Consider the following 25,656-nt stretch of genomic DNA (forward strand, 5'->3'; position numbering starts at 1 on the left):
GCTGTGGAGAGCTGGCGCGTTCACGTCTGGCTGTGGAGAGCTGGCGCACGTCTGGCTGTTCACGTCTGGCTGTGGCGCGTTCACGTCTGGCTGTGGCGCGTTCGTCTGGCTGTGGCGCGTTCGCGTCTGGCTGTGGCGCGTTCACGTCTGGCTGTGGCGCGTTCACGTCTGGCTGTGGCGCGTTCACGTCTGGCTGTGGAGAGGCGCGTTCACGTCTGGCTGCGCGTTCACGTCTGGCTGTGGCGCGTTCACGTCTGGCTGTGGCGCGTTCGCGTCTGGCTGTGGCGCGTTCACGTCTGGCTGTGGCGCGTTCACGTCTGGCTGTGGCGCGTTCACGTCTGGCTGGCGGCGTTCACGTCTGGCTGTGGCGCGTTCGCGTCTGGCTGTGGCGCGTTCACGTCTGGCTGTGGAGAGCTGGGGCGTTCACGTCTGGCTGTGGCGCGTTCACGTCTGGCTGTGGAGAGTTCACGTCTGGCTGTGGAGAGCTGGCGCGTTCACGTCTGGCTGTGGAGAGCTGGCGCGTTCACGTCTGGCTGTGGAGAGCTGGCGCGTTCACGTCTGGCTGTGGCGCGTTCACGTCTGGCTGTGGAGAGCTGGCGCGTTCACGTCTGGCTGTGGCGCGTTCACGTCTGGCTGTGGCGCGTTCACGTCTGGCTGTGGCGCGTTCACGTCTGGCTGTGGCGCGTTCACGTCTGGCTGTGGCGCGTTCACGTCTGGCTGTGGCGCGTTCACGTCTGGCTGTGGCGCGTTCACGTCTGGCTGTGGAGAGCTGGCGCGTTCGTCTGGCTGTGGCGCGTTCACGTCTGGCTGTGGCGCGTTCACGTCTGGCTGTGGAGAGCTGGCGCGTTCACGTCTGGCTGTGGAGAGCTGGCGCGTTCACGTCTGGCTGTGGCGCGTTCACGTCTGGCTGTGGCGCGTTCACGTCTGGCTGTGGCGCGTTCACGTCTGGCTGTGGCGCGTTCACGTCTGGCTGTGGAGAGCTGGCGCGTTCACGTCTGGCTGTGGCGCGTTCACGTCTGGCTGTGGCGCGTTCACGTCTGGCTGTGGCGCGTTCACGTCTGGCTGTGGCGCGTTCACGTCTGGCTGTGGAGAGCTGGCGCGTTCACGTCTGGCTGTGGCGCGTTCACGTCTGGCTGTGGAGAGCTGGCGCGTTCACGTCTGGCTGTGGCGCGTTCACGTCTGGCTGTGGAGAGCTGGCGCGTTCACGTCTGGCTGTGGCGCGTTCACGTCTGGCTGTGGCGCGTTCACGTCTGGCTGTGGCGCGTTCACGTCTGGCTGTGGCGCGTTCACGTCTGGCTGTGGCGCGTTCACGTCTGGCTGTGGCGCGTTCACGTCTGGCTGTGGCGCGTTCACGTCTGGCTGTGGCGCGTTCGCGTCTGGCTGTGGAGAGCTCGCGCGTTCGCGTCTGGCTGTGGAGAGCTCGCGCGTTCGCGTCTGGCTGTGGAGAGCTCGCGCGTTCGCGTCTGGCTGTGGAGAGCTGCGTTCGCGTCTGGCTGTGGAGAGCTGGCGCGTTCGCGTCTGGCTGTGGCGGGTTCGCGTCTGGCTGTGGCGCGTTCGCGTCTGGCTGTGGCGCGTTCGCGTCTGGCTGTGGAGAGCTGGCGCGTTCGCGTCTGGCTGTGGAGAGCTGGCGCGTTCGCGTCTGGCTGTGGCGCGTTCGCGTCTGGCTGTGGCGCGTTCGCGTCTGGCTGTGGCGCGTTCGCGTCTGGCTGTGGCGCGTTCGCGTCTGGCTGTGGCGCGTTCGCGTCTGGCTGTGGCGCGTTCGCGTCTGGCTGTGGCGCGTTCGCGTCTGGCTGTGGCGCGTTCGCGTCTGGCTGTGGCGCGTTCGCGTCTGGCTGTGGCGCGTTCGCGTCTGGCTGTGGCGCGTTCGCGTCTGGCTGTGGCGCGTTCGCGTCTGGCTGTGGAGAGCTGGCGCGTTCGCGTCTGGCTGTGGAGAGCTGGCGCGTTCGCGTCTGGCTGTGGAGAGCTGGCGCGTTCGCGTCTGGCTGTGGCGCGTTCGCGTCTGGCTGTGGCGCGTTCGCGTCTGGCTGTGGCGCGTTCGCGTCTGGCTGTGGAGAGCTCTGGCTGTGGCGCGCGTTCACGTCTGGCTGTGGCGCGTTCGCGTCTGGCTGTGGCGCGTTCGCGTCTGGCTGTGGAGAGCTGGCGCGTTCACGTCTGGCTGTGGCGCGTTCACGTCTGGCTGTGGAGAGCTGGCGCGTTCACGTCTGGCTGTGGCGCGTTCGCGTCTGGCTGTGGAGAGCTGGCGCGTTCGCGTCTGGCTGTGGAGAGCTGGCGCGTTCACGTCTGGCTGTGGCGCGTTCACGTCTGGCTGTGGAGAGCTGGCGCGTTCACGTCTGGCTGTGGCGCGTTCACGTCTGGCTGTGGCGCGTTCACGTCTGGCTGTGGAGAGCTGGCGCGTTCACGTCTGGCTGTGGAGAGCTGGCGCGTTCACGTCTGGCTGTGGAGAGCTGGCGCGTTCACGTCTGGCTGTGGCGCGTTCACGTCTGGCTGTGGCGTGTTCACGTCTGGCTGTGGCGTGTTCACGTCTGGCTGTGGCGCGTTCACGTCTGGCTGTGGCGCGTTCACGTCTGGCTGTGGCGTGTTCACGTCTGGCTGTGGCGCGTTCACGTCTGGCTGTGGCGCGTTCACGTCTGGCTGTGGCGCGTTCACGTCTGGCTGTGGCGCGTTCACGTCTGGCTGTGGCGCGTTCACGTCTGGCTGTGGCGCGTTCACGTCTGGCTGTGGCGCGTTCACGTCTGGCTGTGGCGCGTTCACGTCTGGCTGTGGCGCGTTCACGTCTGGCTGTGGCGCGTTCACGTCTGGCTGTGGCGCGTTCACGTCTGGCTGTGGAGAGCTGGGGCGTTCACGTCTGGCTGTGGCGCGTTCACGTCTGGCTGTGGAGAGTTCACGTCTGGCTGTGGAGAGCTGGCGCGTTCACGTCTGGCTGTGGAGAGCTGGCGCGTTCACGTCTGGCTGTGGAGAGCTGGCGCGTTCACGTCTGGCTGTGGCGCGTTCACGTCTGGCTGTGGAGAGCTGGCGCGTTCACGTCTGGCTGTGGAGAGCTGGCGCGTTCACGTCTGGCTGTGGCGCGTTCACGTCTGGCTGTGGCGCGTTCACGTCTGGCTGTGGCGCGTTCACGTCTGGCTGTGGCGCGTTCACGTCTGGCTGTGGCGCGTTCACGTCTGGCTGTGGCGCGTTCACGTCTGGCTGTGGAGAGCTGGCGCGTTCACGTCTGGCTGTGGCGCGTTCACGTCTGGCTGTGGCGCGTTCACGTCTGGCTGTGGAGAGCTGGCGCGTTCACGTCTGGCTGTGAGCTGGCGCGTTCACGTCTGGCTGTGGCGCGTTCACGTCTGGCTGTGGCGCGTTCACGTCTGGCTGTGGCGCGTTCACGTCTGGCTGTGGCGCGTTCACGTCTGGCTGTGGAGAGCTGGCGCGTTCACGTCTGGCTGTGGCGCGTTCACGTCTGGCTGTGGAGAGCTGGCGCGTTCACGTCTGGCTGTGGCGCGTTCACGTCTGGCTGTGGCGCGTTCACGTCTGGCTGTGGAGAGCTGGCGCGTTCACGTCTGGCTGTGGCGCGTTCACGTCTGGCTGTGGAGAGCTGGCGCGTTCACGTCTGGCTGTGGCGCGTTCACGTCTGGCTGTGGCGCGTTCACGTCTGGCTGTGGCGCGTTCACGTCTGGCTGTGGCGCGTTCACGTCTGGCTGTGGCGCGTTCACGTCTGGCTGTGGCGCGTTCACGTCTGGCTGTGGCGCGTTCACGTCTGGCTGTGGCGCGTTCACGTCTGGCTGTGGCGCGTTCACGTCTGGCTGTGGCGCGTTCACGTCTGGCTGTGGCGCGTTCACGTCTGGCTGTGGAGAGCTGGCGCGTTCACGTCTGGCTGTGGCGCGTTCACGTCTGGCTGTGGAGAGCTGGCGCGTTCACGTCTGGCTGTTGCGCGTTCACGTCTGGCTGTGGAGAGCTGGCGCGTTCACGTCTGGCTGTTGCGCGTTCACGTCTGGCTGTGGAGAGCTGGCGCGTTCACGTCTGGCTGTGGAGAGCTGGCGCGTTCACGTCTGGCTGTGGAGAGCTGGCGCGTTCACGTCTGGCTGTGGAGAGCTGGCGCGTTCACGTCTGGCTGTGGAGAGCTGGCGCGTTCACGTCTGGCTGTGGAGAGCTGGCGCGTTCACGTCTGGCTGTGGAGAGCTGGCGCGTTCACGTCTGGCTGTGGAGAGCTGGCGCGTACACGTCTGGCTGTGGCGCGTTCACGTCTGGCTGTGGAGAGCTGGCGCGTTCACGTCTGGCTGTGCGCGCGTTCACGTCTGGCTGTGGAGAGCTGGCGCGTTCACGTCTGGCTGTGGAGAGCTGGCGTTCACGTCTGGCTGTGGAGAGCTGGCGCGTTCACGTCTGGCTGTGGAGAGCTGGCGCGTTCACGTCTGGCTGTGGAGAGCTGGCGCGTTCACGTCTGGCTGTGGAGAGCTGGCGCGTTCACGTCTGGCTGTGGAGAGCTGGCGCGTTCACGTCTGGCTGTGGAGAGCTGGCGCGTTCACGTCTGGCTGTGGAGAGCTGGCGCGTTCACGTCTGGCTGTGGAGAGCTGGCGCGTACACGTCTGGCTGTGGCGCGTTCACGTCTGGCTGTGGCGCGTTCACGTCTGGCGGTGGCGCGTTCACGTCTGGCTGTGGCGCGTTCACGTCTGGCTGTGGAGCGCGTGTATCGTGAATGGTCCTTGTTTATGAGTAGGTGTATGTGTTCACATACCACGAAGGAAGAGGGGGGGCAGACTTGTGTCTCAGAGGGGATATGACACACTGGCACAATCCACCACCAATCTCCCTGCTGTAGTGATGCTGCATCACACAACTGTCATTACACACACAAGCTTAGCAGTGTTGTCGGAACAGTTTCAAAGAGTGGGAGATGATTGTTAGAGTGATGCTCAGTATTCAGGCATGTGTTGAGCATTAGGCTGTGCTGCTCCTTTCAAAGTTGTATCCTTCCCTCTACTCCCTACCCCTTCCAATCAGAACCTGCATCGCCATCCCCAATCTCAGTAGTACTATTATACACAGTCACCCTGCAGCCATAAGTGGGGGGGGGGAGTTTAGAGCAGGCCTTTATGACGTCACAATGAATGATTTATGATGTCACGATGATTTGTGATGTCTGCCTGGCCATAACTCTTGGCCACATCAGTACCCTCTGATACAGGGGTGAAAGAGAGGGACAGAGCAGAGAGGAGGTAGAGGGGGGTTGTAGAGAGAGTGCTAAATCCAATATCCTGGGCCATTTCCCCTAAATTGGACAAATACAAGAGATGACATTGATGTTTACCACAGAGACAGGAACAGAGGGAAAACCGCAGTGTGTGTGTTTTTGAGTAAATGCATTCAAAGCCTTGCACACACAACGATGATGTTATCTCCACCATATACCATATACATCCTCAATAATAGGCCTACTGTTTCCATTTGATTGTTGACCACTGGTTAAGCTACAGTAGGTCTACATGTGAACTACAGTAAAGGGTATTTATCCTCTTCAGTTTTTTTCTATCATTTCCTGTCTGAAAGCTACAGCCACACTAAATCCAAAAATAGGACCGTCTAGTGATTTTCTACATTTTCTGTCATGTTTGAGCAGCAGTGAGGGTGGGACTTTCACATACACACCTTTCACAACCCTCATACACACACGCACACCTGTTAGGTCAGGCCTCACTGAGTCAGAACCACAGGTTTACACATATACCAGTGCTACATCAGAATGTGTTCTAGTCACCTACAAGTGCTACCACTGTGTACCACAACTCATTGCCCTACTGACCACACCTATTCCCCCCACTCAGTGCCCTGCTGACAACACACACACTCTATTTCCCCCCACACAGACACACCATTTACCTCTCCACTCACAAGGGTGTGGGCTGATGTGTGGGCTGTGTGACTGGATGTGGTCAGGACAGTCCCTAAGTAAGCCCCCTTTCCCTCCTGAACACCCCCCCGAGCGAGAGGAAACGCTGACTCAGGCTGCACTAGTATAGAGTGTGTGAGTGAGAATGTTCCCTCATTTACACCAGTATTGTATTGGAGCGGGGGGGGGTGTACAGTAGATCCTCTTTCTTAACTTACTGTAATAGTTTTGTGTCACAGGGGCCTCATACCTACACACACACACAGCCCCACCGTAGACTAGAGTACTAGAGTGAGACTCTTTGACAGTTTACGAAGAACATAAGGACATATGTGTTAATAATCATAAAGTATTAGTCACAAAGTTGTTGGAGACCTTTTCAATACAACAGTGTTACCTTGACAACAGTCCTTTCTTTCCACACTGACCATGATGGAATTATTTAATTAAGTGTGACAGTGTAATATGTGTGTCATTTGCTAAGGGTAATTAATATGGACAAGAATGTCCTAGTTCTGCAGTGACTCCTCTGCTTTCACAGACACCCAACACATTCTCCCATACCCTTTACACTGTCATAATGACATCATACCTGTATGTCTCACACACAATCATTAACTCACAATCCCAGGGAAATCTCATCAGGTTAACTCAACCTGTGACATTTGCATTTAGCTATGTTCATTTAGCTACAGTTGAAGTCGGAAGTTTAAAGTCATTAACTCGTTTCTCAACCACTCCACAAATTTCTTGTTAACAAACTATAGTTCTGGCAAGTCTGATAGGACATCTACTTTGTGCATATGACACAAGTCATTTTTACAACAATTGTTTAGACTGATTATTTCACTTATAATTCGCTATCAGAATCCCAGTGAGTCATAAGTTTACATACACTAAGTTGACTGTGCCTTTTAAACAGCTTGGAAAATTCCAGAAAAAGTTGTCATGGCTTTAGAAGCTTCTGATAGGCTAATTAACATCATTTGAATCAATTGGAGGTGCACCTGTGGATGTATTTCAAGGCCTACCTTCAAACTCAGTGCCTCTTTGCTTGACATCGTGGGAAAATCAAAAGAAATCAGCCAAGACCTCAGAAAACAATTGTAGACATCCACAAGTCTGGTTCATCCCTCTGAGCAATTTCCAAATGCCTGAAGGTACCACGCTCATATGGACAAAAAATAGTACGCAAGTATAAACACCATGAGACCATTCAGCCGTCATACCGCTCAGGAAGGAGACGTATTCTGTCTCCTAGAGATGAACGTACTTTAATGCGAAAAGTGCATCTCAATCCCAGAACAGCAAAGGACCTTGTACGATGCTGGAGGAAGCCGGTACAAAAGTATCTATATCTACAGTAAAACAAGTCCTATATCGACATAACCTGAAAGGCCGCTGAGCATGGAAGAAGCCACTGCTCCAAAATCACCATAAAAAAGCCAGTCTGTTTGCAACTGCACATGGGACAAAGATTAAACTTTTTGGAGAAATGTCCTCTGGTCTGATGAAACAAAAATAGAACTGTTTGGCCATAATGACCATTGTTATGTTTGGAGGAAAAAGGGGGAGGCTTGCAAACCTTCCAAGTCGAAGAACACCATCCCAACCGTGAAGCATGGGCGTGGAAGCCTCAAGTTCTGTGGGTGCTTTGCTGCAGGAGGGACTGGTGCACTTCACAAAATAGATGGCATCACGAGGGAGGAAAATGATGTGGATATATTGAAGCAACATCTCAATACACCAGTCAGGAAGTTAAAGCTTGGTCACAAATGGGTCTTCCAAATGGACAATGTCCCCAAGCATACTTTCAAAGTTGTGGCAAAATGGCTTAAGGACAACAAAGTCAATGTATTGGGAGTGGCCAACACAAAGCCCTGACTCAATCCCATAGAAAATGTGTGGGCAGAACTGAAAAGGTGTGTGCGAGCAAGGAGACTTACAAACCTGACTCAGTTACTTCAGCTCTGTCAGGAGGAATGGGCCAATTCACCCAACTTATTGTGGGGAGCTTGTGGAAGTCTACCCAAAATATTTGACCCAAGTTTAAATTGTTTAACCTGTTGCGACGAGCAATCCCGTATCCGGGATCCTATTTACAGCCTCAAGCTCATTACCATAACGCAACGTTAACTATTCATGAAAATCGCAAATTAAATTAAATACATTTGCTCTCAAGCTTAGCCTTTTGTTAACAACACTGTCATCTCAGATTTTCAAAATATGCTTTTGAACCATAGCTAAACAAGCATTTGTGTAATCACCACCTTCCGGAGACACCTGAAACCCCACCTCTTTAAGGAATACCTAGGATAGGATAAGTATTCCCTCTCACCCCCCCCCTTTAAGATTTAGATGCACTATTGTAAAGTGACTGTTCCACTGGATGTCATAAGGTGAATGCACCAATTTGTAAGTCGCTCTGGATAAGAGCGTCTGCTAAATGACTTAAATGTAAATGTAAATGTGTAAGAGTATTGATAGCCTAGCATAGCATTAAGCCTAGCATTCAGCATGCAACATTTTCACAAAAACAAGAAAAACATTCAAATAAAATAATTTACCTTTAAAGAACTTCAGATGTTTTCAATGAGGAGACTCTCAGTTAGATAGCAAATGTTCAGTTTTTCCAAAGTTTATTTGTGTAGAACAAATTGCTCCGTTTTGTTCATCACGTTTGGGTAAGAAAAAACCCGAAAATTAAGTCATTACAACGCAAACTTTTTTCCAAATTAACACCATAATATCAACAGAAACATGGCAAACGTTGTTTAGAATCAATCCTCAGTGTTTTTCACATATCTATCGATGATAAATCATTTGTGGCAGTTTGGTTTCTCCTCTGAAGAAAATGGAACGAGCATGGACCTAGAGATTACGCAATAATTTTGACTGAGGACACCGGGCGGACACCTGGTAAATGTAGTCTCTTATGGTCAATCTTCCAATGATATGCCTACAAATACGTCACAATGCTGCAGACACCTTGGGGAAACAACAAAGTGCAGGCTCATTCCTGGCGCATTCACAGCCATATAAGGAGACATTGGAACACAGGGCATTCAAAATCTGGACCATTTGCAAGATGAAATTTCATCTTGGCTTCTGACCCAATGGGGATGTGATGAAATAAATAAAAGCTGAAATATATCATTCTCTATACTATTATTCTGACATTTCACATTCTTTAAATAAAGTGGTGATCCTAACTGACCTAAAACAGGGAATATTTACTGCGATTAAATATCAGGAATTGTGAAAAACTGAGTTTAAATGTATTTGGCTAAGGTGTATGTAAACCTCCGACTTCAACTCTGTTAATTTAGCTATGTTCGGGACACATGTATCACACGTATTGGATTCAGCCCCCAGTGTTAAATTTCTTACCAAAATACACACCCTTTAACCGGCTCCAGGTGCAGGCTTGCGGCTGCAGATTGAATTTCAAGAAATTTAGCTTTAAAACGTCAAGAAAATATCTTTCCAAGATGGCGTAGCAGTCAGACGTCTCGTCTCATGTATATATCTTTTTATATATTTTTCTTCGCATTCTTTAATATTTTTCCTAAAGCTCAACTTAAAAATACACTCCTGTAACCCACCTCACCCAATGTGGTGTGGATCTGTTTTTTTTTTCTAAAGTATTTATATTTACCTCCGACTGAACCCCGCCAATATTTCACGACTGGAATACCAACATAATCTGCCCGAGGAGCCCAACAGGCCCTCAGGCGCGATGTCCCCTGAAGGCCCATTCTGCTAACCGCGGCCTGCTAGCTATCTATAGCATATTGGACTGTTAGCTGATCCATCGGCCAGTTTCTTGGACCACGATACCCATTTTGCCAATTGGACTCGGACCCCTCTGCTACTTGGAACCCTACTTATTCCACGACTGGTCTATCAACGTCACCACACGAGGAGGCAAGAACAAACTTTGCCCCTTCGCGAAGTCCCGCTAAGGCCCTTATGTTAGCTTGCTAGCCCCGACCTGCTAACTGTCTGAATCGCTGTGTCCCCAGCCAGCCCAACCACTCACTGGACCCATACAATCACTTGGCTATGCATGCCTCTCCCGAATATCAATATGCCTTGTCCATTACTGTCCTGGTTAGTGGTTCACTGTAGAGCCTATAGCCCTGCTCAATATGCCTTAACCAACCATGTTGCTCCACCTCCCACATATGCGTTGACATCACCTGGTTTAAATGTCTCTAGAGACTATCTCTCTCATCATTACTCAATGACTAGGTTTACCTCCAATGTACTCTCTTCCCACCATACCTTTGTCTGTACACTATGCCTTGAATCTATGCTATCGTGCCCAGAAACCTGCTCTCTTTACTCTCTGTTCCGAACGTGCTAGACGGTCAGTTCTTATAGCCTTTAGCTGTACCCTTATCCTACTTCTCCTCTGCTCCTCTGGTGATGTAGAGGTTAATCTAGGTCCTGCAGTGCCTAGCTCCACTCCCACTCCCCAGGTGCTCTCATTTGTTGACTTATGTAACCATAAAAGCCTTGTTTTTATGCATGTTAACATTAGAAGCCTACTCCCTAAGTTTGCTTTAGCACATTCTGCCAACCCGGATGTCTTAGTAGTGTCTGAATCCTGGCTTAGGAAAACAACCAAAAACCCTGAAATTTCCATCCCTAACTAGAATATTTTCCGCCAAGATAGAACTGCAAAGGGGGCGGTGTTGCAATCTACTGCAGAGAGAGAACTCTGTAGGCTATCTTACTATACAGTTCTGTACCAAAACAATTCAAGCTTCTATTTCTAAAAATTCCCCTTTCCAGAAACAAGTCTCTCACCGTTGCCGCTTGCTATAGACCACCTTCTGCCCCCAGCTGTGCCCTGGACACCATATGTGAATTGATTGCCCCCCCATCTATCTTCTGAGCTCGTGCTGCTAGGTGACCTAAACTAGGACATGCTTAACACCCCGGCCATCCTACAATCTGAGCTGGATGCCCTCAATCTCACACAAATGGTCAATGAACCTACCAGGTATAACCCCGAATCTGTAAACACAGGCACCCTCATAGATATCATGCTAACTTACTCGCCCTCCAAATACACCTCTGCTGTTTTCAAATAAGATCTCAGCAATCACTGCCTCATTGCCTGCATCCGTAATGGGTCTGCGGTCAAACGACCACCCCTCATCACTGTCAAACACTCCCTAAAACACTTCACCGAACAGGTCTTTCTAATCAACCTGGACGGGGTATCCTGGAATGACATTAACCTCATCCCGTCAGTAGAGGATGCCTGGTTATTCTTTAAAAGTGCCTTCCTCACCATCTTAAATAAGCATGCGCCATTCAAAAAATGTAGAACTAGGAATAGATATAGCCCTTGGTTCACTCCAGACCTGTCTGCCCTTGACCAGCACAAAAACATCCTGTGGTGTTCTGCATTAGCATAGAATAGCCCCCGTGATATGCAACTTTTCAGGAAAGTTAGGAACCAATATACACAGGCAGTTTGAAAAGCTAGCCTTAGCTTTCCTAACAGAAATTTGCATCCTGTTGTACAAACTCCAAAAAGTTCTGGGACACTGTAAAGGCCATGGAGAATAAGAGCACCTCCTCCCAGATGCCCACTGCACTGAGGCTAGAAAACACTGTCACTACTGATAAATCCACAATAATTGAGAATTTGAAGAAGCATTTTTCTACGACTGGCCATGCTTTCCCACCTGGCTAACCCTACCCCGGTCAACAGCCTTGCGCTCCCCACAGCAACTCGCCGAAACCTCCCCCACTTCTCCTTCACCCAAATCCAGATAGCTGGTGATCTGAAAGAGCGGCAAAATCTGGACCCCTACAAATCAGCCGGGCTAGACAATCTGGACCCTCTTTTTCTAAAATTATCTGCAGAAATTATTGTAACCTCTTACTAGTCTGTTCAAACTCTCTTTCGTATCGTCTGAGATTCCCATAGATTGGAAATCTTCCGTGTTCATCCCCCTCTTCAAAGGGGGAGACACTAGACCCAAACTGCTACAGACCTATATCTATTCTACCCTGCCTTTCTCAGGTCTTTGAAAGCCAAGTTGACAAACAGATGACCTACCATTTAGAATCTCACTGTACCTTCTCCACTATGCAATCTGGTTTCAGAGCTGGTCATGGGTGCACTTCAGCCACGCTCAAGGTCCTAAACGATATCATAACCGCCATCGATAAAAGACATTACTGTGCAGCTGTATTCATCGACCTGGCTAAGGCTTTCGACTCTGTCAATCACCACATTCTTATTGGCAAACTCAACAGCCTTGGTTTCTCAGATGATTACCTCGCCTGGTTCACCAACTACTTCTCCGATAGAGTTCAGTATGTCAAATTGGAGGGCCTGTTGTCCAGACCTCTGGCAGTCTCTCTGGGGGTGCCACAGGGTTCAATCCTCGGGCCGACTCTCTTCTCTGTATGCATCAATGATGTCGCTCTCGCTGCTGGTGATTATTTGATCCACCTCTATGCAGACGACACCATTCTGTATACCTCTGGCTCTTCGTTGGACACTGTTAAATAACCTCCAGATTAGCTTCAATGCCATAGAACTCTCCTTCCGTGGCCTCCAACTGCCCTTAAATGCAAGTAAAACTAAATGCATGCTCTTCAACTGATCGCTAATCCCACCTGCCTGCCCATCCAGCATCACTACTCTGGACGGTTCTGACCTAGAATATGTGGACAACTACAAATACCTAGGTGTCTGGTTAGACTGTAAACTCTCCTTCCAGACTCACATTAAACATCTCCAATCCTAAATTAAATTTAGAATCGGCTTCCTATTTTGCAACCAAGCATCCTTCACTCATGCTGCCAAACATACCCTCGTAAAACTGACCATCCTACTGATCCTCGGCGATGACATTGACAAAATAGCCTCCAACACTACTCAACTAATTGGATGCAGTCTATCACAGTGCCATCCGTTTTGTCAACATAGCATTTACATTACATTACATTTAAGTCATTTAGCAGACGCTCTTATCCAGAGCGACTTACAAATTGGTGCATTCACCTTATGACATCCAGTGGAACAGTCACTTTACAATAGTGCATCTAAATCTTAAAGGGGGGGGTGAGAGGGAATACTTATCCTATCCTAGGTATTCCTTAAAGAGGTGGGGTTTCAGGTGTCTCCGGAAGGTGGTGATTGACTCCGCTGTCCTGGCGTCGTGAGGGAGTTTGTTCCACCATTGGGGGGCCAGGGCAGCGAACAGTTTTGACTGGGCTGAGCGGGAGCTGTACTTCCTCAGTGGTAGGGAGGCGAGCAGGCCAGAGGTGGATGAACGCAGTGCCCTTGTTTGGGTGTAGGGCCTGATCAGAGCCTGGAGGTACTGAGGTGCCGTTCCCTCACAGCTCCGTAGGCAAGCACCATGGTCTTGTAGCGGATGCGAGCTTCAACTGGAAGCCAGTGGAGAGAACGGAGGAGCGGGGTGACGTGAGAGAACTTGGGAAGGTTGAACACCAGACGGGCTGCGCCGTTCTGGATGAGTTGAAGGGGTTTAATGGCACAGGCAGGGAGCCCAGCCAACAGCGAGTTGCAGTAATCCAGACGGGAGATGACAAGTGCCTGGATTAGGACCTGCGCCGCTTCCTGTGTGAGGCAGGGTCGTACTCTGCGGATGTTGTAGAGCATGAACCTACAGGAACGGGCCACCGCCTTGATGTTGGTTGAGAACGACAGGGTGTTGTCCAGGATCACGCCAAGGTTCTTGGCGCTCTGGGAGGAGGACACAATGGAGTTGTCAACCGTGATGGCGAGATCATGGAACGGGCAGTCCTTCCCCGGGAGGAAGAGCAGCTCCGTCTTGCCGAGGTTCAGCTTGAGGTGGTGATCCGTCATCCACACTGATATGTCTGCCAGACATGCAGAGATGCGATTCGCCACCTGGTCATCAGAAGGGGGAAAGGAGAAGATTAATTGTGTGTCGTTTGCATAGCAATGATAAGAGAGACCATGTGAGGTTATGACAGAGCCAAGTGACTTGGTGTATAGCGAGAATAGGAGAGGGCCAAGAACAGAGCCCTGGGGGACACCAGTGGTGAGAGCGCGTGGTGAGGAGACAGATTCTCGCCACGCCACCTGGTAGGAGCAACCTGTCAGGTAGGATGCAGTCCAAGCGTGGGCCGCGCCGGAGATGCCCAACTCGGAGAGGGTGGAGAGGAGGATCTGATGGTTCACAGTATCGAAGGCAGCCGATAGATCTAGAAGGATGAGAGCAGAGGAGAGAGAGTTAGCTTTAGCAGTGCGGAGCGCCTCCGTGATACAGAGGAGAGCAGTCTCAGTTGAATGACTAGTCTTGAAACCTGACTGATTTGGATCAAGAAGGTCATTCAGAGAGAGATAGCGGGAGAGCTGGCCAAGGACGGCACGTTCAAGAGTTTTGGAGAGAAAAGAAAGAAGGGATACTGGTCTGTAATTGTTGACATCGGAGGGATCGAGTGTAGGTTTTTTCAGAAGGGGTGCAACTCTCGCTCTCTTGAAGACGGAAGGGACGTAGCCAGCGGTCAGGGATGAGTTGATGAGCGAGGTGAGGTAAGGGAGAAGGTCTCCGGAGATGGTCTGGAGAAGAGAGGAGGGGATAGGGTCAAGCGGGCAGGTTGTTGGGCGGCCGGCCGTCACAAGACGCGAGATTTCATCTGGAGAGAGAGGGAGAAAGAGGTCAGAGCACAGGGTAGGGCAGTGTGAGCAGAACCAGCGGTGTCGTTTGACTTAGCAAACGAGGATCGGATGTCATCGACCTTCTTTTCAAAATGGTTGACGAAGTCATCTGCAGAGAGGGAGGAGGGGGGGGAGGAGGATTCAGGAGGGAGGAGAAGGTGGCAAAGAGCTTCCTAGGGTTAGAGGCAGATGCTTGGAATTTAGCGTGGTAGAAAGTGGCTTTAGCAGCAGAGACAGAGGAGGAAAATGTAGAAAGGAGGGAGTGAAAGGATGCCAGGTCCGCAGGGAGGCGAGTTTTCCTCCATTTCCGCTCGGCTGCCCGGAGCCCTGTTCTGTGAGCTCGCAATGAGTCATCGAGCCACGGAGCGGGAGGGGAGGACCGAGCCGGCCTGGAGGATAGGGGACATAGAGAGTCAAGGGATGCAGAGAGGGAGGAGAGGAGGGTTGAGGAGGCAGAATCAGGAGATAGGTGGGAGAAGGTTTGAGCGGAGGGAAGAGATGATAGGATGGAAGAGGAGAGAGTAGCGGGGGAGAGAGAGCGAAGGTTGGGACGGCGCGATACCATCCGAGTAGGGGCAGTGTGGGAGGTGTTGGATGAGAGCGAGAGGGAAAAGGATACAAGGTAGTGGTCGGAGACTTGGAGGGGAGTTGCAATGAGGTTAGTGGAAGAACAGCATCTAGTAAAGATGAGGTCGAGCGTATTGCCTGCCTTGTGAGTAGGGGGGAAGGTGAGAGGGTGAGGTCAAAAGAGGAGAGGAGTGGAAAGAAGGAGGCAGAGAGGAATGAGTCAAAGGTAGACGTGGGGAGGTTAAAGTCGCCCAGAACTGTGAGAGGTGAGCCGTCCTCAGGAAAGGAGCTTATCAAGGCATCAAGCTCATTGATGAACTCTCCGAGGGAACCTGGAGGGCGATAAATGATAAGGATGTTAAGCTTGAAAGGGCTAGTAACTGTGACAGCATGGAATTCAAAGGAGGCGATAGACAGATGGGTAAGGGGAGAAAGAGAGAATGACCACTTGGGAGAGATGAGGATCCCGGTGCCACCACCCCGCTGACCAGACGCTCTCGGGGTGTGCGAGAACACGTGGGCGGACGAAGAGAGAGCAGTAGGAGTAGCAGTGTTGTCTGTGGTGATCCATGTTTCCGTCAGTGCCAAGAAGTCGAGGGACTGGAGGGAGGCATAGGCTGAGATGAACTCTGCCTTGTTGACCGCAGATTGGCAGTTCCAGAGGCTACCGGAGACCTGGAACTCCACGTGGGTCGTGCGCACTGGGACCACCAGAGTAGGGTGGCCGCGGCCACGCGGTGTGGAGCGTTTGTATGGTCTGTGCAGAGAGGAGAGAACAGGGATAAACAGACACATAGTTGACAGGCTACAGAAGAGGCTACGCTAATGCAAAGGAGATTGGAATGACAAGTGGACTACACGTCTCGAATGTTCAGAAAGTTAAGCTACGTAGCAAGAATCTTATTGACTAAAATGATTAAAATGATACAGTACTGCTGAAGTAGGCCAGCTGGCAGTGGGTGCGTTGTTGACACTACACTAATCAAGTCGTTCCGTTGAGTGTAATAGTTTCTGCAGTGTTGCTATTCGGGGGCTAGCTGGCTAGCTAGCAGTGTTGTTTACGTTACGTTGCGTTAAAAGAACGACAATAGCTGGCTAGCGAACCTAGAAAATCGCTCTAGACTACACAATTATCTTTGATACAAAGACGGCTATGTAGCTAGCTATGTAGCTAGCTACGATCAAACAAATCAAACCGTTGTACTGTAATGAAATGAAGTGAAAATGTGATACTACCGGTGAATGCGACCGGTAAAGCCCCATGTACCACCTACCACTGCGACCTGTATGCTCTCGTTGACTGGCCCTCGCTTCATACTCATTGCCAAACCCACTGGCTCCAGGTCCTCTTCAAGTCTCTGCTAGGTAAAGCTTTGCCTTATCTCAGCTCACGGGTCACCATAGCAGCACCCACCCGTAGCACGCACTCCAGCAGGTATATCTCACTGGTCACCCCCAAAGCCAATTCTTCCTTTGGCCGCCTCTCCTTCCAGTTCTCTGCTGCCAATGACTGGAACAAGCTGCAAAAATCTCTGAAGCTGGAGACTCACACCTCCCTCACTAGCTTTAACCTATAGCGACGCCCAGCCCGTGAACGGGACCTTTATCATCATCTAACACTAATTAGCATATCGCAACGGACATTAATCTTCCTAGAAAATCTTCCTATTCATGAAAATCACAAGTGAAATATATTGGAACACAGCTTAGCCTTTTGTTAATCACCCTGTCATCTCAGATTTTCAAAATATGCTTTACAGCCAACGCTAGACAAGCATTTGTGTAAGTTTATCATAGCCTAGCATAGCCTAATGCCTTGCTAGCAGCAGGCAAACTTGTCACGGAAATCAGAAAAGCAATCAAATTAAATCGTTTACCTTTGATGAACTTCGGATGTTTTCACTCACGATACTCCCAGGTAGACAGCCAAAGTTATTTTTTTCCCCAAAATATTATTTTTGTAGGTGTAATAGCTCCGTTTGTTCTTCACGTTTGGCTGAGAAATCGGCCGGAAATTGCGGTCACCACAACGCCGAAAAATATTCCAAATTTAGCTCCATAATATCGACAGAAACATGGCGAACGTTGTTTAGAATCCATCCTCAAGGTGCTTTTCTAATATCTATTCGATAATATATCCGTCGGGACAATTCCTTTTTCTCTAGGACCGATTTGAGTAATGGCTACCTCTGCACTTTACGCGAGAATCTCCCTCGGAGCCACCATGTGACCACTTACGCAATGTGCCCCCATACGGCTATTCTTCAACAGAAATGCGTAAAACTACGACACAATGGTGTAGACACCTTGGGGAATACGTAGAAAGTGTAAGCTCGTTGATGGTACATTCATAGCCATATAGGGAGTCATTGGAACGCAGCGCTTTCAAAACCTGGGGCACTTCCGGATTGGATTTCTCAGACTTTCGCCTGCAACATCAGTTCTGTTATACTCACAGACAATATCTTTACAGTTTTGGAAACGTTAGAGTGTATTCTATCCAACACTGTCAATTATATGCATATTCTATCATCTTTTCCTGACAAAATATCCTGTTTAAAACGGGAACGTTTTTTTCCAAAAATGAAAATACTGCCCCCTAACACCAAGAGGTTTTAAGCACCAGCTATCAGAGCAGCTCACAGATCACTGCACCTGTACATAGCTCATCTGTAAATAGCCCATCCAATCTACGTCATCCCATACTGTATTTATTTATTTAATTGTTTTTGCACCCCAGTATCATCTTGCACACTCTTCTTCACATCCTACCATTCCAGTGTTTAATTGCTTATATTGTAATTACTTTGCCACCATGGCCTGTTTATTGCCTTTACCTCTTATCCTACCTCATTTGCACTCACTGTATATAGATTTTTCTACTGTATAATTGATTGTATGTTTGTTTTTTCCATGTGTAATTCTGTGTTGTTGTATGTGTCGACCTGCTTTGCTTTATCTTGGCCAGGTCACCGTTGCAAATTATAACTTGTTCTCAACTAGCCTTCCTGGTTAAATAAAGGTAAAACTAAAATCTCTCCACCCCATAGCAGAATGTGTAGAATTGCAGGGAGTTAGCTGTTAAAATGCACATTTTCAGAAAGCTTGCTCCACCTCGTGGAAACATTTTGTAGAACTGTTGGAAAAGTACTTGAAATCTGTTAGTTTAAAAAAAATATTTGTCGCGCGTCAAGACGGGGGCAACTAAAAGGTTTCGCCCATGAGGTGGGTGGGCCTGTCATACAAAATACTGTCATCTTTTTAGCTAAACAAAAATAGTTTAAACAGCTGAATTGTTGCAACAATCAGCTTTGTTTACATAGTGGGGATGAAAATGTCATTTTTGCTGTAATCTCTAGAATTCGGTGAATTCGGTTATCACACCATTTATATAGCAATGAACGCTAATAGTTTATCTCACACCAGGCTCTTCCCCCCCCCCAGGCCTGTCCTCTGTTCTCACACCAGCCTCTTCCCCCCCAGGCCTGTCCTCTGTTCTCACACCAGCCTCTTCCCCCCCAGGCCTGTCCTCTGTTCTCACACCAGCCTCTTCCCCTCCAGGCCTGTCCTCTGTTCTCACACCATTCCCTCCCCCAGGCCTGTCCTCTGTTCTCACACCAGCCTCTTCCCCCCAGGCCTGTCCTCTGTTCTCACACCAGCCTCTACCCCCCCCAGGCCTGTCCTCTGTTCTCACACCAGCCTCTTCCCTCCAGGCCTGTCCTCTGTTCTCACACCAGCCTCTTCCCCCCCAGGCCTGTCCTCTGTTCTCACACCAGCCTCTACCCCCCAGGCCTGTCCTCTGTTCTCACACCATTCCCTCCCCCAGGCCTGTCCTCTGTTCTCACACCATTCCCTCCCCCAGGCCTGTCCTCTGTTCTCACAACATTCCCTCCCCCAGGCCTGTCCTCTGTTCTCACAACATTCCCTCCCCCAGGCCTGTCCTCTGTTCTCACAACATTCCCTCCCCCAGGCCTGTCCTCTGTTCTCACACCATTCCCTCCCCCAGGCCTTTCCTCTGTTCTCACACCAGCCTCTCCCCCCAGGCCTGTCCTCTGTTCTCACATCATTCCTTCCCCCAAGGCCTGTCCTCTGTTCTCACATCATTCCTTCCCCCCAGGCCTGTCCTCTGTTCTCACATCATTCCCTAACCCTGCTCACCTGGTGTGTGTGTGTGTGTGTGTGTGTGTGTGTGTGTGTGTGTGTGTGTGTGTGTGTGTGTGTGTGTGTGTGTGTGTGTGTGTGTGTGTGTGTGTGTGTGTGTGTGTGTGTGTGTGTGTGTGTGTGTGTGTGTGTGTGTGTGTGTGTGTGTGTGTGTGTGGCAGGAGCAGACATGTCAGGCAGCTCCATCCATGCCATAGTATGTTGTTGTACAGCACACTCAATGCAATTGCCACCAGTCTACTGATGTCCAGTGTGTGTTTCCTCATGTTAGTTGTGACTGCGTCAGACAGACGCACTGTGGTGTCATGTTTCCTTTCATCTGTGTAACTGGGCTCCTTCATGACGTCACCCTATGGCTTCCTGCATTGTTTGTCTGAGACAGGCATTCAACTGCACATTTGACGAGGTGCTTAGTAGAGTTGGAGGATATGGACAAAAATCCTTGGGACGATGAATTACCTGAATGGATGAGATAACGATAAATGGAACAATACGTTTAAACTTCTACTACTAGTTTGATGGTTGTACCACCATCAATTGTCCCATTAAAAATCACCCATATCAGCAAACTTATTTCATTTCAAACTTCACATTTCTCTAGTATAGGCTACTTCTCACAATGAACGACATCAGCAAAATGCCTGCGATAAGTGATCGATATGGTCGCTGTTGATCATTTTTGATTTATCGTTCTAGTGCTTAGTTACACCATTTACCAATGGGTCGGTGTGTGTGTTTACTTAGCCCTGTCTTGGTGGCTCAGTAATTGTCTCCCTGAGAGAATGGCCCAGTCTAGTTCAGTGTTGAATGACAGTCAAAGAACAGTTGTATCTGCATAGCTGATCATGTTATGTGGCCAAGATGGTGGCTCCAAATGGGCATGATCCTGCACTCGCTGCAGAGCCAAAATGGACCCAAGCACTTAACACCATTAGAGACAATGGGGCTGCTGCTTGATTTACTGGCCTAGTGTTATTGAGCCAAAATGGAGATTGAACTGTGGTCTGCTAGAGCACTTAAACACAAGCTCTTTAGGAATAGGTCATTACAGAAAGGCAACTGTGAGTGTGGATGGTCTGTTGTGGTGAAACACTGAGCCAGAGTGGAAACTGGGAAGCATGTGGTTCTTTACCAAAGCTGCTGAAGCACTTACTGTTTGTGTGTGTGTTTGGGCGGTGGTACTTGAACCACCCCCTAAAACCAGAAACATCACATCCGTTACATTTTAGAAAGGAATTTTGAAAACCTGGCAACTCTAGTCCCACACTAACATCCGTCATTGCACACTCACAGGAGGATTTGAGAAATGGCAGCTAAATTTACCTTGACTCCCCGTTTACTTGATAATTGCCTTGGCAACGGCCTCGGGTCCAGGCGACGGGGGGGAACCAGAGCATGTTGTCATGGGTGAGAAGAGGGGTTGGTGACCTTTTGTTCCTGTGTTTGCTTAGTGGGCATTCCTCTGAGGGCTGGCGCTCACTCAACCATGGCTGGTCTCTGTGTTATATAGGGCTCCCCCCGGGGGTGAAGATGGAGAAATACAGGCTCCTCAGCCAGACACCACCCAACCTTTAGTCATTAGTAAAGGGCATCAGATTATGCCTGCCTCTCAATAGGACAATAGGAATTGGATGAAGTCTGAGTTGTGTACCATGCGGTTGTGTGGTTCTTCAGCAGTTCATGGTTACTCCCCCTAACGGTCCTCTTTCCTCATCCCAGGTCCTTATGGTTGAGCTGGGTGTTGGTCCCTGCGATGCCTCCTGCCATGACAAACCTCATGGACTTGTGGGCAGCCCACTCCCAGCTGTCTGGAGAGGACCTGGTCACTGTGGACTTCCTGTTACCCACTGGCATCTACATCCAGATGGATGTCCCCAGAGAGGCCACCATACAACACATCAAACTGGTAGGAGGGGGACAGGGGGTAGGCTCGAGTATGTATGTGTTTTGGGAGAGTGGGTATGTGTTTTGGGAGAGTGGGTATGTGTTTTGGGAGAGTGGGTATGTGTTTTGGGAGAGTGGGTATGTGTTTTGGGAGAGTGGGTATGTGTTTTGGGAGAGTGGGTATGTGTTTTGGGAGAGTGGGTATGTGTTTTGGGAGAGTGGGTATGTGTTTGTTGTATGTGTCAGTGGAATTATGTGATTTTATGACGCTTGTAGGTATTTTTGCTGGGTTGTCTGTAGTTAACAGGAGTGTCTATCCTTAGGTTGAATAATTTAAGACAGCAGTCAAATCAGTGTAGTTGCCATTTAGAGCAGCATTGGAAAGTATAGACTCCTAGAAAAGGCCTACTGTGCATCAATATGTTTTTCTCATGAGAATTCAGTACAATTATAATGCTATGAATTTCTATCCACATTGCCTTCCCAGCTCTACAGCATCTTCAACCTTACAGGCTTTCTTATCTCTCCAATTAGAACAGAAAGCAACACATTAGTTTACAACATTCATTAGTTTAACGCAGATTGGTTAGAATGGTTTTAAAGAATGTGTTGACTGGCTGAAGTTCTGGTTCTGAGCCATTGTAAAAGGCCATCATAACAACTAGAACAAGCTGTAGGCTGCTGTAGACTGCCGTCTCTTCAGTCCAGACAGACGCTGTCTAATGGGTATTATGACACAGCTGGCGGCTGGCGGCTGGCGGGGTTTGTTTGTCTCTGAGCTGCACTCACTGCATGCAAATAATGCTATGACATCATGCGTGACCCGGCTAGTGGGTAGAGGTGGGGTGAGATGGAGGCCAAAGGTCAGCAATGTAACAATGCACTGTAGTTTTTACCGTCATTTAAGGTGTCATATTTTGGTCACAATTAGTGTTTTTTTTAATGATTATAGTTTAAAGTTTAAATACTTTGGAGGATGATTTTTTTTTTTTTTTTTTACCCTTTGGTGAGATCCCTCTCCCTCCTGGTGTTTTTCACCAGTCTGAGACCCGCGCGCAGAGAGACCCGCGCGCAGAGAGACCCGCGCGCAGAGAGACCCGCGCGCAGAGAGACCCGCGCGCAGAGAGACCCGCGCGCAGAGAGACCCGCAGAGAGACCCGCGCGCAGAGAGACCCGCGCGCAGAGAGACCCGCGCGCAGAGAGACCGCGCGCAGAGACCCGCGCAGAGAGACCCGCGCGCAGAGACCCGCGCGCAGAGACCCGCGCGCAGAGAGACCCGCGCGCAGAGAGACCCGCGCGCAGAGAGACCCGCGCGCAGAGAGACCCGCGCGCAGAGAGACCCGCGCGCAGAGAGACCCGCGCGCAGAGAGACCCGCGCGCAGAGAGACCCGCGCGCAGAGAGACCCGCGCGCAGAGAGACCCGCGCGCAGAGAGACCCGCGCTCTAAAGGCTCCTATTTCTGTGTGTTATGTTAAATGAAGTCTATGATTTGATAGAGCAGTCTGACTGAGCGGTGGTAGGAACCAGCAGGCTCCTAATCATTCATTCAAACAGCACTTTCCTGCTTTTTGCCAGCAGCTCTTCGCAAGCACAGCACTGTTTATGACTTCAAGCCTATCAGCCTAATGGCTGGTGTAACCAATGTGAAATGGATAGCTAGTTAGCGGGGTGCACGCTAATAGCGTTTCAAGCGTCACTAGTCCCCTTGCTCTGCAAGGGTCGCGGCTTTTGTGGAGCGATGGGTAACGCTGCTTCGAGGGTGGCTGTTGTCGATGTGTTCCTTGTTCGAGCCCATGTAGGGGCGAGGAGAGGGACGGAAGCTATACTGTTACACTGGCAATACTAAAGTGCCTATAAGAACATCCAATAGTCAAAGGTATATGAAATACAAATGGTATAGAGAGAAATAGTCCTACAATTCCTATAACTACAACCTAAAACCTCTTGCCTTGGAATATTGAAGTCTCATGTTAAAAGGAACCACCAGCTTTCATATGTTCTCATGTTCTGAGCAAGGAACTTAAACGGTAGCTTTTTTTATATGGCACATATTGCACTTTTACTTCTCCAACACTGTTTTTGCATTATTTAACCAAATTGAACAGGTTTCATTATTTATTTGAGGCTAAATGGATTTTTATTGATGTATTATATTAAGTTAAAATAAGTGTTCATTCAGTATTGTTTTAATTGTCATTATTAGAAATAAATAAATAAAAATCGGCATCAGCTTTTTTGGTCCTCCAATAATCGGTCCCATAATCGGTCGACCTCTAATACCAATGATGTCATAAGGTGAATGCACCAATTTGTAAGTCGCTCTGGATAAGAGCGTCTGCTAAATGACTTAAATGTAATGTAAATGCAATTAGGATCTGGCTAAAAATACTTGGATCAGTTATAGAACCCATTGCCCTTTTATGGTTGTGAGGTCTGGGGTCCGCTTACCAACCAAGAATTCACAAATTGGGACCAACCCCAAATTAAGACTGCATGTATAACATAACACACCAAATGAAGCATGCAGAGCAGAATTAGGCTGATACCCACTAATTATCGAAATCCAGAAAAGAGCTGTTTAAATTCTACAACCACCTAAAAGGAAGTGATTCCCAAAGCTTCCATAACAAAGCCATGAACCTGGAGAAGGGTCCCCTAAGCAAGCTGGTCCTGGGGCTCTGTTCACAAACACAAACAGAGCCCCGGGACAGTAACACAATTAAACCCCACCAAATCATGAGAACCAAAATATAATTATTTCTCATGTGTGAAGTAATTAACAAAAAAACAGAGTAAACTAGAATTCTATTTGGACCTGAACAGAGAGTACACAGTGGCAGAATACCTGACCACTGGGACTGACCCAAAATGTAAGGAAATCTTTGACTATGTACAGACTCAGCGAGCATAGCCTTGCTATTGAGAAAGGCCACCGTAGGCAGACATGGCTTTCAAGAGAAGTATGTGCACACTGCCCACAAAATGAGGTGGAAACTGAGCTGCACGTCCTAACCTCCTGCCAAATTTATGACCATATTTGAGACGCATATTTCCCTCAGACTACACAGACCCACAAAGAATTCGGGAAAAAAACAAATTCAATTTTGATAAACTCTCATATCTACTGGGTGAAATATATATTTTTATATATATATATTATAACATTTGTAATGTCTTTATTCTTTTGAAACTTCTGTATGTGTAATGTTTACTGTTCATTTTGATTGTTTAATTTTTGTATATTATCTACTTCACTTGCTTTGGCAATGTTAACATATGTTTCACTTGCCAATAAAACCATTTGGGGGATGGAGAGATGTATTTCCCCCAACTAAAGATGTTTAGGAGGAGAGACGTCCCCAGACAAAAGGCCTGCCAGCCAGCTAACATTAAACCCCACCCAGACACTATTTTCTAGACAACACAGTAGCTGGGTGGAGCTCAGACAGGACGTGGGCATGACATTTATCAGGGGCACAATGACACAACTGCTCAGCCACCATTAGAATACCTAATCTTTGACTTTTATTCTAATGTAAGGATATGTGGCCTAATCTTCATCCTCGACTAGCCAACAGCACAGGAACCGTTGTGACTTGTACTCAATGAGTGTCGTTTTAGGGAAAAATACATTGTTACCCATCCAATGTGTACGCAATAAAACATCTACTGAATGTAAGACACAAATATTCAAAAGCTACTGTTGAAAGAAATGAAGTTTTAATAAAATATCTTAAGTTATTATGTTGCTTCAAGGTGCTGACTTCTAAGAGGGAGTGTCATTTTAGTTAACAGTAGTGATCATGTGGTCTCTGGGTGCTTAAAAAATAGCATGGTTGTTAAATGTGACAGATAATTAGACAATGGATAATAACAACACATTTGTTAAGTAACAGCAATTATTTGTCATGTGAGCATCGGACAGCCAAACAGTAATTCAATCTAGGATGCGGTAAAAGTTGAAAACCGGTAGTGTTTTTGTTTTAGCCTCTATAGGTCTATACTTTGGGGACTTGGTCTGATGTTATGATCAGTAAGCTGATTATGGCAGAAGAATGTTGTGGCAAGGGGTTTAACTTGTTTGTATGAAATGAGGTGACATGACTCCCTGTCTTCTACTCTGTCCCCATGTTTATCTTCTTGGTGAGCTTTTGGCTCAAACACAAACACACCCTGTGACTGCGCAACGGGACATGATTCATGTCCTGATTGGTTTGTGGAAGTATGATTCATGTCCTGATTGGTTTATTCAGGACCTGTGTCATGTTTATATTTCCCTGTCATCATCATATGGTTGTTGTTCATCCATTGGTTGTTAACATTTCAGTCATGCTGATTCTTAGAACTACTGTTGGCTTTAGACTCTGTATTATTGTGATGTGAGTTATGATGCTATTGCTAATAATTGAGGTTTCACTTGTTGTTGTAGATCCTATATTGTAGAGGCTGAGCCTGTGTCGCCTGTGATCATACAGGTAGATTGTCAACTTGTCTTGCC

The 25,656-nt window shown here is 49.6% G+C and overlaps 1 protein-coding gene across 1 annotated transcript in view; it reads left to right on the forward strand.

The window, feature by feature from the left end:
* Positions 1–25,656, forward strand: part of LOC124005461 (phosphatidylinositol 4,5-bisphosphate 3-kinase catalytic subunit beta isoform-like) — a 96,009-nt gene that overhangs the window by 38,283 nt on the left and 32,070 nt on the right. The window contains exon 3 of the mRNA XM_046314749.1: positions 20,994–21,180. Coding sequence (XP_046170705.1) covers positions 21,028–21,180 — 153 coding nt within the window. The 5' untranslated portion in view covers positions 20,994–21,027. The remainder of the gene's footprint in view (positions 1–20,993; positions 21,181–25,656) is intronic.

This window comes from Oncorhynchus gorbuscha, linkage group LG19 (genome assembly GCF_021184085.1).
Source record: "Oncorhynchus gorbuscha isolate QuinsamMale2020 ecotype Even-year linkage group LG19, OgorEven_v1.0, whole genome shotgun sequence".
Lineage (NCBI taxonomy): Eukaryota > Metazoa > Chordata > Actinopteri > Salmoniformes > Salmonidae > Oncorhynchus > Oncorhynchus gorbuscha.